The 19,430-nt window shown below is 40.9% G+C and overlaps 1 protein-coding gene across 4 annotated transcripts; it reads right to left on the bottom strand.

The window, feature by feature from the left end:
- Positions 1-524: 524 nt before the first annotated feature.
- Positions 525-19,155, bottom strand: LOC131591783 (overexpressed in colon carcinoma 1 protein homolog). 4 transcript variants are annotated; one of them, XR_009280460.1, is made up of 7 exons: positions 19,053-19,155; positions 12,032-12,056; positions 6,461-6,496; positions 5,442-5,521; positions 4,629-4,664; positions 3,121-3,255; positions 525-1,297 (listed from the first exon to the last, which is right to left on the bottom strand). XR_009280460.1 is itself a non-coding variant. In XM_058862835.1 (6 exons), exons 1-5 carry the CDS (start codon positions 19,093-19,095, stop codon positions 4,665-4,667), a joined length of 189 nt encoding a protein of 62 aa, XP_058718818.1. In that variant the 5' UTR covers positions 19,096-19,155; the 3' UTR covers positions 2,173-3,255; positions 4,629-4,664. The 4 variants fall into 4 exon arrangements, 2 of the variants coding, with proteins under 2 accessions (XP_058718818.1, XP_058718817.1); XR_009280459.1 differs by lacking the exon at positions 525-1,297 and adding an exon at positions 1,306-1,789; XM_058862835.1 differs by lacking the exon at positions 525-1,297 and having other exon boundaries at positions 2,173-3,255; positions 4,629-4,669.
- Between the last annotated feature and the right edge of the window lie 275 nt (positions 19,156-19,430).

Raw genomic sequence — 19,430 nt, 5'->3', positions numbered from 1 at the left:
TATTTCTGTCTGGACTACGCAGAAACTGAGAAGTTGGACCCTTACAACAAAGCTCCAGGTCCTGCATTAAGAAGAAAGCAAAACAAATGCACCATCTCATTAGCATAATTCAAAAGAGAAGATGTCCTTGAGGTGAAATAGTTTGTATGAGACGAAAATTTGCAATACAAGATATTTTGAGTGCTTTTCAGCTGGTCACAAACCGTAGTTTCAATTTTATGCTTTCGTACTCCTACTCCAGAATTTTTCAAAATTCACAAATCCAAGCATAATATTTTTGGGCTGCCTAAGATTCTCGGATCAGAGATTCTGAGATTATAAAGCCCAAATCCACTCTTTGCTGAATTATTTTCACTGGCTCCGCATCTCTGGCTGGAGAAACAGTAACCACTGCAAGGAAAATGGTATTACAGCCCCAACATTTAAATGTTTATTTTTCACAAATGGTAATTCAAGATGTTTTGACAAAACCAAAGTCTATTCCTTAATAATAACTGCTATTCAATGACTGCTTGTGTTCTGTTCTCAGTTTTCCCATTGAAACATCATTTGAGTGCCTCCAAGGATTCCGTCACATGCACAGCTGGCAGCTGGCATATAGGGTTTCTTTTCTGTTCCTCCTCCTAACAGAAATATCCATAGACTGTAAGTTTTGAAAGAGCAGATACACTCATTTCTCCATGAAATGACATTTGCTTTTATTCACAAAGGCTGCTCACCACAGAGGAATTTTCATGAGCAGAAAATCAGTGCCCTAAGTGGAATTTGGCCGGGACAGAATATAGTATGCTGTCACACAGTTTCTAGATTCATGGATCCTTGGGAAAACAAAAGACAAGAGTCTGCAAATTAAAGACAAGGGCATGGCCCTAGCTCTTTAGTTTGATGGGTACAGGCCCACATAGCATAAATTAATGTATGTTTATTTTAGAGGCTGCAGTCCATGATGCTGCACATTTGTCAGTTGGTCCGTAAACTTTTGAGATTAAAAGACACAGAGGAACAAAAATATTAAGAAACCACTGTACCTCCCACACATTCAGAGGGTGAAATATTAAAAGACCAATTCTGCAAATTGCTTCAAGCTTCTCTGTAGCTCTGCACAGGAAAAACAAGCAGTGATGTAAACGAAGGAAAGTACCCTTTGCAACTGTCCCACCACCAGCTGTGAGGAGCTGTTCGTCAGCAATCACCTCTTTGCTCCCTCTGCCCACACACAGGGCTTCAGATGTCAGTAGCAGAACAGGTAATGTTTGAGTTTAGCCCTGTCCACCTTTTTGATGATTCTTCCAAGCAACTGAAGGATAGAAGCAGATAAACAACCAGGTTAATTACTGGCATCTGCTCTTGGCATTTTTAGCACAAGCTGAATGCTCATGTAGCCTAGGACGACTGGTGCTTTTTCCACTTTGGGAAAGACAATTGTGACCAGGTCAGGCATGGGCCTAATTGCTTTGTACTAAATAAATTTGTGCTATGCAAACCATTTTGGCCATTTGTGGAACATGTGAAGTGGCAACTATACCCTCGTGTATGGTAAGCAGGTAGGAGAAAAGCCTGCATGTTTTTATCACCCAGTTCTACTTGAGTTGTCACCAGCTTGGCTTGCAAGAGCAAGACTGCAGATATAATCTACAGACTTTCATTCATACTGAGAGATATTTTAACACCACATCTTAATCTTCAAGCTTATTTCATCTCGGTTTGCGGTCGATGGTCAAGAATGAGATGCATGTTTGTCTTCAGGAGCTGGAAGCCTGAAATCGTTGATAACCCAAGTAGCAGATTTCTAGAGAATAGCAATAAATAATGTCACAAAAAAAAGAGGACAAGCAAGGAATACTTTTAAATATCTCTTTTTGCAAGCCTCACATTAAACTACCACTATTTAAAAGTGAAAACTGCAAGTTACTGGAAATCATAGTCAATGGTAGTTCATTGGTGCAATAGGTATCAGTGAAAAGGGCAGGAATTTCATGGTTCATAGCGGCTTATTTCTTCATGTCCAAATTTTCTGGCTTGCTTTGTTTCTTTTAATTTTAAAATTGGTCATTAATGTACAGTAATATATTAACATGGTGCATTTTTGTTGTTGTTGTTGTTGTTGTTTATTTGATTATTTAAAGTGTATGGCATATCAAGTCCCATTGAAAAGAGCTTGACTAAAGAATTATGCAAAAGGCTTTAATAATTTAAATACTCATTCAGCCATCTGTAAATGTACAATCTGTTTTATATTCTATGTGAAACTTACAATTGCTGTTAACTTAATGAATTTTAAAACTTCAACAATTTGCTAAAGTTGTAATAACACTCATTCTGTTTCAATTTGCCATACTGGAGATGCTTACAGATGAGATACAAAAACTCTAATAAGTGATCAAAAATCCTCTACAGGTCAGGAGGATGCAGGACTGGAGTTTAGTCCCACTATCTCTTAAAATACTATCACTTCATCCTTATTCAAGGACATATTATTGTTACATGGAATGGAACACATCACTGTTCATTTTGTTAGTATTTTTTTACATGTAATACTTTATAAAAGAGATATTAGCTAAATAAAAATATAAACAGACATGCAAGTAACACAATGAAGTATATAATTCTTATTTGAATCAATTTCCTTGAGCAATATCTTTTTAAAAGGTGAAAGTTAAACACTAATATTTATCTCGTGGTATAAAAGGGACAGTAATAATTATAAAGACCCTTACGGTCTTATGCTCGTTTCATCCTATTCTTAAGATTTCTCAGCAAAAATATTAAAATTTGCAATATTCCCAAGAAGGTGAAAACTTGTCAAATATATTACTCTTAGGTAAATTGACAATTAATTTACAGGAACCTACCATAGAAACTATTGAGTGGACAGTAGTGATGGTTTTCTATATAAAATCTATCAAAAGTTGTTGGAGAAATTATATGAAGCATAGCTGATAGCTGATGGAATCTGCAATATGGCCACAGAGAAATAAATTGCAGATCATCAAAGTTAGCTCATGTGCAGAAACATCCACCATGAGTTCACTAATTTCATCTTTCACTGGAGAACAGCAGGAGGTTTCCATAATGCAACTATCATAGGAAACTGATTCAACACTGTACTTTAAGCTTTACCCGTAGTTGGAACTTGCAACAGTTTGGATTTTTTGGTGCTCTGATCTCTCTTGCTCTCCAGAAGGCTGTGTAAATATCAAAATCTTCAGCACAAAGACAGCGCTCTCCAAAGCACTGGCAACTGGTCTCAGTAGACTGTTTAAAAAATAAAAATAAAAAAAATTAGGTAGACTGGTAAAGCAATAGTGGAAAAGCAATACAGGAACATTCTGTACCTAAACCAGAGAACTAGGTCATCACTAGAAGCTGAGAGATTTGTAGTCCATGAACTGGAGACACACACGCACATAAACTTGTGGAGCTCAGAGCACCCTTTGTAGATTTGAAGCTGCTCGTCTGTGTAAGATTTGAGTCAGCAGCTAAGCTCTGATCTTTCATGAATGAAGGCAAAGCACACTTTCAGCCATTTTAAATAGCAAAAAAATGTCAAGTGATTGATTCTATCCAGCCCCAGGCATTCAACTAAAGCACCTTGACAAGGACCTAAGTGACTCAGACTCTGTTCATAAACCACAGATGGAAAGCTGCAACCTCAAGATGGAGCTTGAGCCTTGGCCTGGTCAAGGGTGATGGTGTTTCTAGCTTAGACATCTCAGCCAGGTTACTGAAATTAGCTGGAAAGACCACCTGAAGTTCTCCCTGTTTAAGACTGCTCCTAGAAAAGTTCTGGGGCTTTAACCACTCATATAATCAAGACATTTATTTTATGTGCTCTGCTCTACAAGGCCTGCATCCAGCATTGGGACCAGTCAAAACTGTGTCTGACTCTTCGCCTAAATTAGGAAAGGGCTCTGCTTCTTATGGAAATTCTTGGCAGCTTAATAATTTTCAGTTCCCCACTGGCTAAACATCAAAACAGTTCCCTATCAAAATTTGTCAAGGTTTATTTAGTTCAAGTACTGAACGGAAACTTTGTTTGTTTTTATTTTTTCTGCAGACATGAACTTCGAAAGAAATTTTTTTTAACTTAGTTAGTCAAAACTCTTCACTCAGGAATAGAGTCCATAAATCTTCAATGTCCTATTTTAGCTGGTGGAAAATGAAGCCCCCACAGATACTCTCATAGCAAGGGGAAAGCTCCAATACATTACTTAGTGGGTGACACACCATGGTCCTCAAGGTCCTTCCAAAAAAGGAGAAGTTTTCTAAATGCAAAATCCTCCTTCCTGGAAAAATATTTGTCTCTGCAGATGCTGATCTAAGCACTGCTGATGTACCTCATCTCTCATGGGAGGCCTGAGTATCACAAAGGACATTTGATTTTTATTTGCTCCCAAATGAAGTAATACAGTTTCCTTGCTTCTCAATTCTCAATTGAGAATTACTACTGTCTAATTTATATCTGCAGCCATTAAGAAGTGGTCCCTGGTCCAGCCTTTTGAAGTTATGATGCAGCTGGAGATGTAACTTGGTGGGTCCCAGACCAACTTAGAGCATCACAGGGAGCATTGCTATCTTGTTCAACAAATACATGCCAAGCACATAATGTTAATCAAAACATACTGTACCTCGGGCTGTTTGCATCTTGATGTCTTTATTTCCTTCTAATCTTAATTAGAAAAGAAAAGACAAAGATGGTTAAAATATTTGTTTAAAAAAACCCTATGCAACTAAGTTAGTACTGTTCCAAAACCAGCTACTTTTATTTTGGTTAATAGTGTTACTGTTTTTCATTTTGTTTTGCAGCAAATTTTGGAAGCATCAGTCAGTGACTAAACTCTGTGCTGTGCATATGTGACAGCAGCAATTTTTTTGTTAAATCAAAAGAATATTACATTATTTCATAATTATATGTTTATGACTTGTCAATTAAATAGCTATAAATCTAATGCTTTCTCCCACTGCTCAAAAATATAACATGGAAAAGAAACAGTTTCTGCTGGGTTTCATGTAAGAACAGAAATAAACCTGAAAGCAAGCACTTACTAACTGTTATTACTGGAATTCACCACAATGCAAGTAAATACCTTCAAAACTAAAAATAGCACCAGGGCTCTGCAAGTGCCATCTATCACAGTCTCTTAGTCCTAACAGGGGTTTGTTTTCTTTCAATTCACAGAGCACTCAGAGTGTGGAGAAGCTGTTCAGAAGACCATGTACCTACACTGTCAGCATCTGCTCTAGGATCCTTCTGCAAAAGCGTGTTAAATTTTAAATAAATGGGAACAATCCCTTTGACAAGTATAAATAGCCCCACAGCCATAAGAGGCTTCAAGACCAGCCAGTCTGTCTGAAATGATAATTGATTTTTAAAGGGCATACATCCTAGATAAAATGATCCCCAGAAAGCAGGAGAAACACAATCCACAACCTGCCGGTACCTTTGGGTGCAGCTTTTGTCTGACTGGGAGCCATGGCAGCCGCATCCGCCGGCAGGCCCACGTACACCCCACCATAGTTCCTGGTGGAGAAACAATTACAGGCATGTCAGAGCTCAGTTGGGACACTTCTCCCCATGAAAGGAGCTATTTTTTTCACTCAAGTTCCTGATATTTATCACCAGATCCTCACTGTCCTGTGAAAACAAACTCCATTCACCCAGCTTCTTCTGAGTATATCCAGCAGAGGACAGAGCTAATCTGACACTGTTTGACACTGGCACCACCAAAGCACCACACCTGAAGCACCAACTAAACAGCACTTGGACCTCATTAATAAATGCAACCAGCCTGCCTCTGCTTAGGGTCACACTTGGAAAAAACTCGTAGTAGAAAGGAGCACAAGTGTCCCAGGTACTTTCACAGCCCGACCCTCTCCCCTTCATGGACATGCAGAGTATACTTTCTGGCTTCAAAGAGTCTGTATGAAAAGCAGGGACATATGAAGGGAGGTAGATAACTGGGTCCTTAAAGCCTCTACTGCACCTGGAGTTACTTGCAGAGGCTCCCTTTACACTTCTCTGCCCTGTTAGCTACTGAATTGATCACACCTCCTCCAGCTCCTGGGGTTCTGAGCCAATTTTTAATTTGCTTGATGATAGACTCATACTTCCTTCAACTTCCAGCCCAGCAGAGGTCTCCCCCAAGTGCTAAAGGCACCTTCTGTGGCGGTGTTGGTGTGAAGGCAGAGGCCAGCAGCCCTTATCGAGCACACCACCTACAGCTATGAGAAAATGTGCTCTTTCTGCCACAAAGTTTCCACCTCCCCAGCTCAGTAACAGACTGGGTGGACTCATCGATACTCGACTCTGTGTGAGATTTCCTCCTCTCTTTTCGTTTCTCCTCTGCTTTACTGGTGTTGGTGGGAGTTAGGAGGAGGGAAGGGAGGACGTGTAACTGGGGGCAGAACTCACTGCAGCCCATTGCAAATAAAGCTAGCCCTGGCTGAGCAGAGCACCTACCTCCTTTTGTCATCATCTGATATGGATTCTTCTGCTCTGCAACATCAAAAGATACAAAGCATGTTAGCAGATTGTTTCTTTCAAGTGCTCCATGACCATCTGGGTAAATTCAGAAGCAAGGGAAAAACTATTACTGACCCCAGTTTAATTCAGGACATCCACTATTCAACAAAGTACTCACAAAGGTATAAAAAAAGGGAGAATTTTCCAATATAATGTACAGAAGAAATAAAGGATTGAGAAAAGATGCTGCTTACTTTTTATGACCCCCACCAGTGAGATCTGAAATTAGATTTGGGAGCAGAAACAGGTAAATTAACATTCTTCCTGAGTGAGTCCCCACACTACTCCCCACATAAAAGGAATATTAAAACTCTGCATGTAACAGGAACAAATCTGGACTGCTATTCCCCCAAAAGAGGAACAAAAGGGACTGGGTGTCTGTGCTGGCATGTGAGTGAGGATGAAGAGGGAGAAACTTTCACAGCAGCTCTGCCAGAAGCTGTTACAGTGCCTTTCTATAAAGTGAAGCATTGCAATTCCTGAATTAAATTGTTTGCAAACCAAATGCTATTATTAATCCCATAAAAATGGGCAATTACTTCTCCTTTAACTTTAGGGTAAAACCACAGGTCAGTCTGTACATCAAGAGAGAGTCACTAAGGTTTGATTCCTCCCTTCTATACTGTCCAGCTGAACTGGAACAGGAGGTAAAGTAAGGTAAAGTAACCAGCACTCTCATGTGAAGGCAAATGTGATTCAAAAAATGTAAGGAATTTATTCTTACTTCTTCAGTGTGCAATGCCTGTGCTGCAGTCTCAGTCTGTGTCTTGACATCAGTCTTCAGACAAATCACTCACCCACCTTTGATTAAATGTTTGGATTTTGAGCTCTATTTCCATGGCTGGGTATGGATGGGGCAGCAGCTGCACTTTAGCTTGATCTGCAACCTATTTATGTATTTTTTCTAAGAGGTTGATGGGCCTACTGTTTAATCCTTGGGGCTCTATGCCCTTCCAGGACCCTGAAGTCGATGGGATTTTGGCCTGAAGAGCAGAGGGCTCATAGCAAGATGCAGTCTTAAGTGCAAGAAAATGTCCTTAAACATCCTGGGAGGGGAGCACATGCCTTAAAAATACTGCTACGACTTGGAAATTTTCTGACATCTACCTTCTTTCTAAGGGGCAGAACATTACCAACTGTCCTTTCTGCATCACCAAGTGAATAAGGGTACACGGGTCCTTTTAATAGTAGAGACTTGCAGTAAATCTTATTATTCTACAATTTTTCTAAATTATATTTATGCAGGGCATAGCACTCCTCGTTGGCTGTCTTTGTCTACATCTCACCACTCAAGAAAGACTGATCAATAAAATCCCCATTCCCTGGCCCTCCTGCCATCCCCTCCTGGAGGAACTAGAGCCATTTCAGAGGGCATTTCCCATCTCCCGTGACCCTGCATAGTCACCTAAGTCATCTTACAGTCCTCACAGCCAGCCAATGCAGAGATATTTTTTCTTGAGGACTGGGAAGCTGCTCTGTCTTAATGTGGGCCAGTTTCTCCTGAAGAAAATGGAAAGCCTGTGTATATCAGTGGGTGGAAATGAGGATGTATTTTTAGAAAACAAATAAATAAATAAATCTACTTTAAGAAAGGGACTTTGGGTCCCAAAAGATCACAAACAGACATTTCTGTTGAACCAACCAAATGTGTCACAGGATTGATTTTCTCGTACAATTGGGAACATTTTCTGTAACCCAGATTAATCGTTGTCCAGAGAAAAGAGTCCTTTAAAAGCACTGACAACTTCATGCACAGCTTGAGACCTCTGAAATGGGGTTGTAAGAATAATAATCAATATTGTCCAACAGGAAATTAATGTCAATTTTTTTTTCTAAAAAAAAAGAAAAATTCTCTAATAGGAAACAGGGCCATTTTCTTCTGTTCCAGAAATGTTTTGTAATATGGCATCACAGACCATTACTGTAATTCTCTCACCAAAACAAATTATCCAGGTCTATGATTAAGCAGACAAGTGGGTTTTAAAACATTTTGCTTTCTTCCTTTCCTAGCTATAAATCAAAGTAGTAATTTTGCAATGCCTTTTCCTTCAAATGCATGACAGCAAAAATAATCTGGGATTGTACAGACGACAGCTCTTGGGCTGGGGGCAAACTATTGTAGCCCTGCCAGAAAAGAGGGAGTGAGCAAAGGTAGGAGAAACACAGGAGTGTGAGAGGGAAAAGAACGAAAAACTTGGGTGATGGCATTTAAGGAATAATCCATTTTACACACCTTTCTGGGGGGTCAGGAAGGAATGCTGCCCCAGTTTGTTTACTACACATATTCACACACCTGTTGCCTTCACAGACAATGGCTCAAGACCCCCTTTTGAAAGGTGCCCACTAATTTTGCATGTTCAGTGTCTGTTGAGCCACTGAGGCAGGTGCTGCTTCTGTGCCCAGGCTGGGTGAACCCAGGTGGCTCTGGGGAACAAAGCTACAAGAGCAACAAGATTGGGGAGAAGCCCCTTTGGTTTCAGCAGTGCTCCCGTTGCCACATGTCTCGGGCTCACAATGGACACAGGAGTCCAGCAGTCCTCCAGGGACAGCAAGCTTGGATAAGCTGTTCTGCAGCAGGAATAGACAGCAAAAAGAACTTAGCAGTCCAAGGTGCTTTGTGCTGACCAAGGCTGCTGTGTCACTGCCTCAGATGCTGTTGACATCTGCAGAGGAACCAGGAGCACAGTTTCCAGCAGGTAGCATGGGCAGAGTCCTAGAGCCAATAGGCAGATTTAGCAGAAAAAACACATAATAAAACCACATAACACTATTTTCAGCTGAATAAGGGTTTCTTTTGGTAAGGATTTGTCTGTCCCAAGAACCTTCCTGTCACACTTTGTTCATTTGTCATCTTTTACATCCATCAGTCCTATGTCCATTTGATGGTAAAAGAAGCTACCATTCATCACGTATTTTAAATGTCAGATGACAGGCATTCACACTAATTCATTCCATCCACATTTTTCTTACCTCAGCTTTTATGGTTCTGTTTGTGCTGAGCATTATAGAGACTCCTTCTAGCTGTGCTCAGTAGTCCCACCAGAAATGATTCATTGAACTTTGAACAAGTGACAGACAACTACTCCTGAGATTCTTGGTGTTTCTTGGGAACAAGAGCCTTTCATTTGTACTTAATGCATCTCCTCTCAATATTTTGAAACAGGCTTGAACTGCTGTGTCCTTTCCTTCCTACTGTAACTAATCCTCCCCCACACTTAGCTGTGCACTGAATACTGCAGGCATTGCATTACTTTCTAGCATAACCTTTACTTCTCCTACAGCTAAGCTGTTCCAATTAGCAGTGATGAATGTTTCTTTATTAGTGGGGCAGGAGCATGGGCTGAAGCTGGCTGACAGATTCTGGGTTGGAGCACAGAGGGCAGACAGGTTCTCAGAGCATGTGTCCTTCTCGTCACCACATAGCCCTCAGAGAGGAAGAGCCCTATGCAGAGGAAGATCATATCACCATCCCTATCTTATTGGTGGAGAAACTCCAGGCCCAGAGGGCAAAGCAGCTTCCCTGCAGTCACCCAGGAGGGTCAGAGCAGGACCCAGCCCTCTACCCTTCCATCTGACTTCTCACTCCAGGAGACATGGTGCTTTGGCAATCAGTCACAGTCAAGAAATGAGAAACCAGATTAACCAGAGTTGGTATTAAAAAACATGTAAGGATTGACACACCTAAGTGCTTTTCTGTATCAGAACTGATATGACTGAAATCTGACAGCCAAAAGAAAACAAGGTTATTTAAAGAGAAGTTTTAGCTGATGAAAGCAAAAAGGTGTAAAAAGCTTTTGTGGATCTATAATACTAGTTAATATAAATCTGCTTTGTTCATTTATATTAAATGAAAATAATTTTTCTGAGAGTTTATTTCCTTTATAAAAATCTTCTGTTAAGTATTAGAATGCCTAATTAGGGCTTTTGGGTCATCACTGCCATTCCTCGTTAGTACATGTGTGTTTTGAACATCTGATGAGAAGGTTTAACCTTGCTATTACTCATATGGGTTGTTTGGCTGGCTCCACTATCCTTAATCTGAATGAGTAATAGCTCCAGGACTGACCCTTTCACTTTGTTGAAGACTGCACTAGTAATTAATTTTTTTCTGAGTTATCTCAATACTATTTTGAAACAGATGAACTCACACTAGTAAGTAGGATGCTCCCATTTTAACTCCTGCAGCCTGACTCTTTAAATGCTTACACACATAAACACAGTTCTACACATGCCCATACCTTTAAGCACAGGAACATGCCTACAGTATTCATAATTTAACTTTACATGTGATTTTGAAATTTAAAACTACTGATGAGCAAAGAGAAAGATGCAGTTCTAAGCCAGTCCTTAAATCATCTAAATTGAACAATAAAAAAGACTCGGTTACAAATTAAACCAGTGGGTTTGTAAATACAGAAGTAGTGAGGGCAGTGATGCTGCAGGCTGCATCAAGAGGAGGTTCCTTACAAGGTTGCCTTCTGTAATTTATTTATTGTCTGGCACTGCAAGCCCAGAAAACAGACTACAGAGGTAACACGGATCTCAAGAGTATCTGTGGCAACAGAGCTGATCAGCCAAGTGACACCTGTTGTTAGTTCTCAGCTGTGCTCTGTAATAGCAAGAACAAGCCTGTTGTTAAGCTCTTCCCTCCACTTGTTTATCTGACTCGACTGCCCTCATTTCTACACCAGGATTCCTCCATCTAATTAGAGTAGTTATTCTAAGCGAAGTAAATAAAACAGCAGAATGTTCCTATTGCATAACATAACAATCTTTCCCAGGTCCCTCGGTCACAAACTCTAGTGGCAAATGCCAATTACATGAAATAGGAGAAGGCAAGACCTCAGGAGGAGTTCTTTATGGTTTTCTTTGATAGAAAAATACATTTATGGCTTAATAAAGCTGTTCCTGTATCAGCAAATAAGAACAGCTCTAAAAAAGACCTTACACATTTAGAGAAAAACAGGATGGGTAGGGCTGCCCTCTGCTTACCCAATGCCAACCTAATAGATACTATCTTTAATGCAGAGAATACTTAGAGAAGGTGGGTACTTTGAAAAGGAAGTTGGATGGGTTAGTGGGTCTCATGAAAAGAGGGGGATTTTTTCTCAGTGGTTTTCTAAACCTCTCACTGGGCCTGGTGGAAATTTATGTGATGGCTTCATAAAATTAAATGGCCTTTGGAAAAAGGTGCAGTGGCACATGACGGGGAAAAGCAGTCTGAAGTTACATAACCACCTCTACTAGACAACTGTCTCAACAGAAGCAGAGAAAAGAAATTTCTGTTAGAGAAATAACAAGCAAAGAAATCTGTAGAAAAGTAAACAAGACAAGGAATTGTTTTGTGGAGATGAAAGCTGTCACTAAAGACAGTAAACATCTGGTTGTGTTGATTATATGTTAGGAGCCAGATGAATCATGCATGACTAAATCTAGTATAAGGCTACTAGGACTGAAAATATGTCCAGGGTTATATATTTAAAGGAGTTGAGTAGAATAAGTACTTACACATCTTTAGTAGTCCCTGTAGCACCTAGGAAAAAAAAAATCAAAATATGTTTACCAGGTAATGGCAAAACAACACAGAAATAGCAACAAAATTTGCTACTGTAAGAGAACATATTTCTCATGATTGTTCAGTTTATCCTTAATGATTATCCATACTATCCCTTAAATCTATCACACCTGGGCCAGACTCGCCGTGTGTGAAAATGATGCTGCTGTGGACCAGTGCCCAGGTGCAGTCACTCAAAATGGGAGCAACATAAGAAAAATATAATTTTTCTGAATTTTATATGCTCCCGTTTGCTCAGTCCTCTGGTGGGTTTGTCTGCCACAAAGTTGGCACAAATAACCAGGCAATTACTCCCAAATGCCCTATTATTCTGCCATTTGATGCAGTTGTAGAGCTGGCATCATGCGTGTAAAATGCTGCCTCATTTTTCCTGCCAGATAAACAAAGTTTTAAAGAACAACTAGACAGGACTAATTTAAACATTGGGACACAACACCTCCAAAGCCCCAGACAGCTAATGAGATCAGCCACCCCTTAACTCATCTTGCTATTTAACAAAAAACAAAGAGACAAAAGCTTCCACCTGGCTGCCTGGTGTAAGAGACTGACTTTTCTGTTTTGGTGACTCAGATGTTTCCTGCTGGGAGACATTTACCCAAGTATAAACTCTTTCTTGTTCCTCCCAAGTTACTAATGTTATGTTGCTCTTGCTAGTATATAATTCAGCTGAGTAGCCAGTAAATTATCCCTTCTATTAATTATAGAAGTTAGGGCAGACATTAGAAAAACCTTTCACTTCTCATTTCCTCTTAATACTTAGCTGGAAAAGGTGATCTGACCTCACTCTGAGGAAACCGAAGTTGCCAATCCCAGAGATTTTTTAGTTTGGAGGTAAGTTGTGGTTTTTTTCCTCTCATGGTACTTAATTTTTGGGAAAAAAATTATTTCTTCTGCTGCTGAAAAATATACATGAGTAGAAAATACCTTTCATCTCCCTTTGATGTGTAAGAATATGCCTTTTGAATTCTTGTTTTAAACAAGAGGAAGAAATAGACCTGCAAGGCTTTCCAGCTCTGTCTACCTGAATGGATTGCTTGAATGGCAGAAAACATCACCCTTTACAGGTAATTCCTGAACATACTGTCATTCCCATTTCCTATGATCTGACTATCCCTCCTTTTCCCAGCAACAACACAGACTAGACTCGTATAAGACTGTACACATTTCTTCTGTTAGTCTTGCTTCCAGAGTCAGCAAAATCTCAGTATGGCTACACATACCAGCAGAAAGCCTTAATTAAGTTGGAGGGAGTATCTCTAGTCACAATAAGCCCAGGCCCTTGCTTTAAAACTTTACTCCACCAGGCAGCCTTCTGAGACTTTTTGGCTTTGCAGGCACATATATGAAGCACTACATGTAAACACTCAAATTAATTCAAGGTGGAAGGTTGGCATTGCTGTGCAAGCTCAATCTCTGCCAATGCAGGGAGACATTTTCTGCTACCAAGGCTCGTTTATCCAGAGTCAGCTCAGCAATGAGCCTTCAGGGCACCCCCTTGTAGACCTAGACAGAGCTCAGGCATCAGCAATACTTCAGACAACACGTGTTTTGAAAAGCCTAGCTGGAACTAGAAGGATTTTTAATTTTTTTCCAGAAGAAACTATTCCTTTGCTGTCCCTGTTCTGCACGAGGGCCATGACTTACTTATTTTTAGTCTAAATTCTCTGCAGTCAAAATCAGTATCTCTAAAAAGGTTCATGGTCCTTTCTGAGGCCTTTGCCAAGACTTTTCTGAGTCTAAGCACCTTGGATGCCCATCTGAAAAATGTCTTCCTTGCAGAAAGTGCAGCAAAAATACAGTGTTTAATACACAAACTGAAACCTCAAGCCAAATGAGAAGAACTGTGTGCCTACAGTACTGCTACACTCCCCAGAGGTGATACTCACTTTCCAATCACCAGGTGCACCTCAGTGCCATATCCACCTTCAGTGCCGTGCCTGTCTTCAGTGCATTGTGGTACAAATACATTCTCACTCTGGAGATGGGAGATGTCACTCAGACCCATCAGCCTGGGCTTTGTGTAGAGCTATACAATCCTGTGTTTGGAAATATGCCACTAACGTTCACACATGGCAGCACTTGCTTTCTTGGAATATTAGCAAGGTTACCACTGCTGAAAAATCACTGCAGTGTTTTGAAATGCATTTCACACAAACTTTGAGAACTGAGTATGATAAAAACAAATTCACTTTTTAAGTGATCAGTTTTACTTTTATAATAAATTTAAAAATACATATAAAAAGAAATACATTGTTTTCTACTTTTTTATAAGCACAGCAAACCAGTTTATTCTCACTTTCATTGATGGGATTCCATTAATTTCAGTGGGGTTACTTCTCATTTTCACTAGCAAAAGTGAAACAAGTGTTCGGTTCAAATTCACTCAAGTACCACTAAGGTACCTGACAATAAATCTGAGAGTGTTTCCAGTTAACAAAGGAGTTTTCTTCCTGCAAGAGTTCTGAGCTTACAAATGAACATCATCTTAGCTAGGTGTGCTATAAAAAAAAATCTCTGGGTGAAAACTTCAAAGGTTTTCTTCATTAGAGAGACTTAACATTCCTTACACATAGATATTGTTTCTCAAGAAACCAAAAACATCTTGGTTCATACAGATGTGTTTATTTGTAAAGTCCAATCCATTCACCCTCACCCTGTTACTTCACTGGCATATTTGTCTAACTCTTGCATGTTTAGCGAGCAACACAATTTTATTGCTACTCAAGTTCCATCTGCCAGAAGTTCAGCCAAAGAATCTTGTTTACTACCAATCCACAAACATTCTACAGCTCATTCCATAGCAGCTAGGCTTAGTGCTCTCATAGATATGATGGTTTCCATAAATGACTTGAGAAAAGGCTCACATATATAAAGCTTGTCCATTTTTTCCCCACTGTAAAAGCTTGCCCTAAAAAAAAAAAACCAGCACTTGACTCTACAAGCCTTGTCTCGATAGGCTCTTGTTCGCTTGGTTTTTCAATCCTAACCTCAGCAAGAGATTGAAGAGTAGCTACGAAGCCACATCCATAAAAAATAGGAAATTTTATACTGAATTGTCCTGAATGACTTCTCTTCTCAAACCATTTACACAGTAGGACCATGGGTGCATTTTGGCATTTTAGAGCTGCAGAAGAAAGTGTACAGCCTTACAGGCCCACTCAGCCACACATCGCTCTGAGCCCCAGTGATTACAGAAGAAAAGCATTCTGTCTAGACTGGAGCTGTGATCCCTCAAAAAAAACCCCACAGCATTTAAACAGTCACAAGTCAAAAAGAAGAATTTATCCCAAAGCATCTTCCATTAGGTGAGAGGGGGTTTTTGCTCTTTTAGAACAACAGCAGCTTCTCTTGGCAACACCGCAGGACTTCAGTAAATGCAGGCCTAATGCGAAAGATGGTTGAGAGACATCGATATCCACAGAGGATATTCCTCTGTGCTGAGAAATGCATCATGAGTGAAGGTGAGAGGCAAAAGCTTCAGAAAAACATAAAAAGCATGAGAGGCAACCACTCACATGAATAAAATGGATACAAAAAAAAGCCAGGACCTGACTTTTGAGCAGATTATGAAACATTTTCTTAATATTTTTAATGAAAAATGCCCTGTGACATTTTCTTGCATATCAAATTTTTACAAAAAGTAAATAAAACCCCTCCAAATTACACACATGTGCATCCAGCTCTTAAGAATGAGTTTACTACTGCAGGCTTCTTTTTGTTGTGCTCCTACAGTCAGCAATAAGGAAGTGTTTTCTAACATCAGTGAATTTATTCTATTTATACCCCATTGTAACTGAGGATAGCATATTATCAACTTGTCTAACATTGATTATTTCTTCAGCTCATCAGGTGGGAGCTCTGTACACAGATTTGACCCAGTCAACAGAATAGCACGATGACTTCCTGGGCATTGCACCAAACTTGAAGTTAATAGATCTGTTAAAACTTGGTGTGAAAGTTCTCCTTCATCAAAACTTGACTGTATATGAAGCTTTCTGCAGACTAACAGCTTCTCTATATATTTAAATTAAGGCAAGAGTGACAGACTCTCCAAAGAGTACCATAATTTAAGGTGCTGTCATTGCTACTACAATAGATACAGAAAGGAAGAGGCAGTTTAAAATTTTTAGTGAAGAATCAACAGAATGAAGGGAAATGCCTTAACTCAGAAAAAAAAAAAAGTAAATTAATGTTTAAGAGCATCTTTTTAAAAGACACACACACAAAAAAAATAGGGGCTATTTTTTGGGCTTCTAAAGCTCCAGGAAATAACATCAAAGAAGGATATGTAAAATGAGACAACAAAACATAAGGAAAACACCAACTTGAGAAATAAAAAATAACTATAATCCATAGTTAATACATGAAACAGCTAGGTAGTTTATGAAGGATGTATATACATCAGTTTACTTGGATAACTGAAGTTGCCATTTCTCAATTGAAGAGCTTTTTGCCACTGTCTGATACCCTGGAAAGAATATTTGAATGCTGTGAGTTATATTGGTGTTCTGGACTACTGCACCACAGACTGAAATGTTATTCTAGATCATGTCTATTAGTTTAGATCTCACAGACCGTAGAGTTGAAAGCTCTGATGTCATTCCAGCCATGCAACAGAAGATAATATCATTAGCTGAGCTATCACCATATATACATCTGCTTTGGAAAAATCAAATTAGACTACAATAAAAATTTTACAAGAGTAAGAAAATGGGGATTGGTGTAACACATTTAATGTGTTCCGTGAAGTCTACTACAATATTATACTTAGTCATATGATATGACAGAGAGTGTTACAGGTTAATTACATGTTATGTACCTCTAGCTTTCCTGATTACAGAATAGTCATAACTTTAGCATTAAAGATGTAGTCATGCTGTGCATGCCACAAAATTCATTTGTATTTACATCTTTTTCCTCACATCTTTATGTAAAATTGTGAGTTGCATTTTCCTTAAAAGCTTGAGGATCCAGAATAAAAATGGCAAGTCTTCTCCTTCCCCTTTATAAAATAATTTTATTTTTATTAGACACACTTTGTAAGGAATGTTAAGTGAAGTAAATAAATAGTAGACATCTGACGTCTTACTTTTATTACCAGCTGTTTGTTATTTTAAGACCATAGACTGCAGAGAGTAATTCCTGACTGACAGTGGTGAAAGTGAGAAGAGAACTGGACCTTTCAGAGCTGCATTGGATTTGGAGAGGTCTATCAATGCAACAGTAATAATTCCATTATACTAATGATGTGTTTTATGTGGCATTGTTGGTTTTTACCTGCACTAAGCCCTTAGAGATCTGTGGAATATATCTAAAGAGCATGCAAAAGTTTACCAAAACATGCAAGTTCAAATATTTTAGGTATAACATATAAGTTTAACTATCAAAGGGGTCGGACCTTCAGTGAAAATATTTTATGTATCTACAAGCCAAAACCTGTTGAAGACAACTACCTCTAATGCAATGGGACACATTTAAACAAACTTTGAGTTCAAAATAATACTCCTGCCAGAGTTAGTCTACTTGACATTTACCCATTTGTACCCCAGTACAAGTTCCACAGGGCACTCAGATCAACATTAACTTAGAAACTACCACAAATGGACTAATAATTTACTCAACATTCTTGTCTGAACTTCTCTGAAGCTTGCACTGGTTCTCTGAAGCTTTTACCCAGCAAACAGAAATGGGATGTGAACAAGCATCACCCCAGAGGTATGAAGCTAGACCGGTCATATGCAGAAAAAACTTCCAGTCGCAGCAATGTGGGAATCAACTAAAGGGAAAGAATTCATGTGTGCAAACAGGACAGCTCTAATAAGCTGAACTGAATGTTCAAGCCAATTCACACAGCGCATCCTTTATGGATGAGAGAAGCCTCTGTAGACAGACGTAGTACCTAAAACCTAACTCATAATAATTTAATAGAAACCAAGCAAGAAGTGGCAGAATCACATTCTCTTCCAAGTGAGAAGTGCAGAGTTGAACAGGTAAACCAACAAGACACCCCACGAGCATACACACACATATACACCCTAGCAAAGGCAGCATCACTCACACCCACAGGCAGGACCAAGTCAGGACTAGCACCACCCAAGGCAACACTGAAGCCCTGGTTAAATCAAGCCAGAACACTAAGAGAGGGGGACCCAGTAATTCTAAGTGGTCCAACCATTATTTTGCTGTGTATTTTCAAGAGCTGAAAGCTCTCAAGTGCATCTGAAAGACTTGATAAAGGTACTGGAACAGGTGGCAATGTTTGCCAAGTGCAGCTAGGATGAAAAATGATTGAGAAATGCTCATATTATAATTACAGGGTGAAGGTCCACTTATCAGTTCCCATGTACTTTCCTATTCTGTGGGGGCAGGGGGGAGAAAGAGCACAACAGCACCATCTTCCCAGATCTTATCTCTTTTGAAAATAGCAATGAACAAATAAGGAGCCAGCTGGACGCACCAGCCAGCAGTAGACATTAATTAACATGCATGAAACCTCAATCACGGAATATCCTCCAACTTCTCCAAGAAGCAGAAGGAGAAGATGTGGCACAAATTCATTTCAGAAGTGGCATTCGTGGCCTTATAGGGAAGCGCAGAGGATGGAGCCGACACCCCCGGCGGGATTCTTACGTCCAGCCCCCGGCCTGGGCTCACCGTGCCTCGGGCAGCCCGGAGCGGTGATTCTAGCCACAGCCGGGCACCAGAAAGCCGCGGGTGCCCGCGGCAGGCCACATCACCCTCTCTCCCCCGAGCAAGCGGATCAGCCGAGGGAAAGGCAGATCTCTGGCAAGAGGGCGGGCAGCGATTCCCGCGGCTCGGGCGGGCATGCCCCGAGCCGGGGGCTGTATCCCCGCCAGGTGCGGTGCCGCCGCCGCCCCCCGCCCCGCAGGGCTGCCCAGCACGCTGAGGATGCTCGCCCCGCCCGGCCCGGCCCGGCCCGGCCCGCCGCCCTACCTCGCCCGCCCGCACCGCCGGCCGTGGAGTTGCCGCAGCCCATGGGCGCTGCCCTGGCCGCGCTGCGCCCGCCGGTGCGCTGCGGTCACCGGAGACAGCCGGCAGCGGGCGGAGCCGGGTGGGAGATAAAGCCGCGGGGACCCCTCCTCCTCCTCCTCTTCCTCCTCCTCCTCCTCCTCTCCCCACCCATCGCCCGGGAAACCGCCGGCCCCGAGCGCCGCCGCCCGGCCCCGGCCCCGATGCCGGCCCCTCACGGCACCCCCTGCTCGTCCCCAGGCAGAGCCACACCCCGCCTCACGGGCTGGCCCCTCGGCCGGACGGGCTGCAGCTGCTCTCCGGAGATACGGCTCAGCCCAGGCTCAAGCCTGCAGGACTCCG

The sequence above is a fragment of the Poecile atricapillus genome, chromosome W (genome assembly GCF_030490865.1).
Source record: "Poecile atricapillus isolate bPoeAtr1 chromosome W, bPoeAtr1.hap1, whole genome shotgun sequence".
Lineage (NCBI taxonomy): Eukaryota > Metazoa > Chordata > Aves > Passeriformes > Paridae > Poecile > Poecile atricapillus.
The sequence above is the reverse complement of the archived record's forward strand: the minus strand, read 5'-3'. Positions and strand labels throughout refer to the sequence as shown.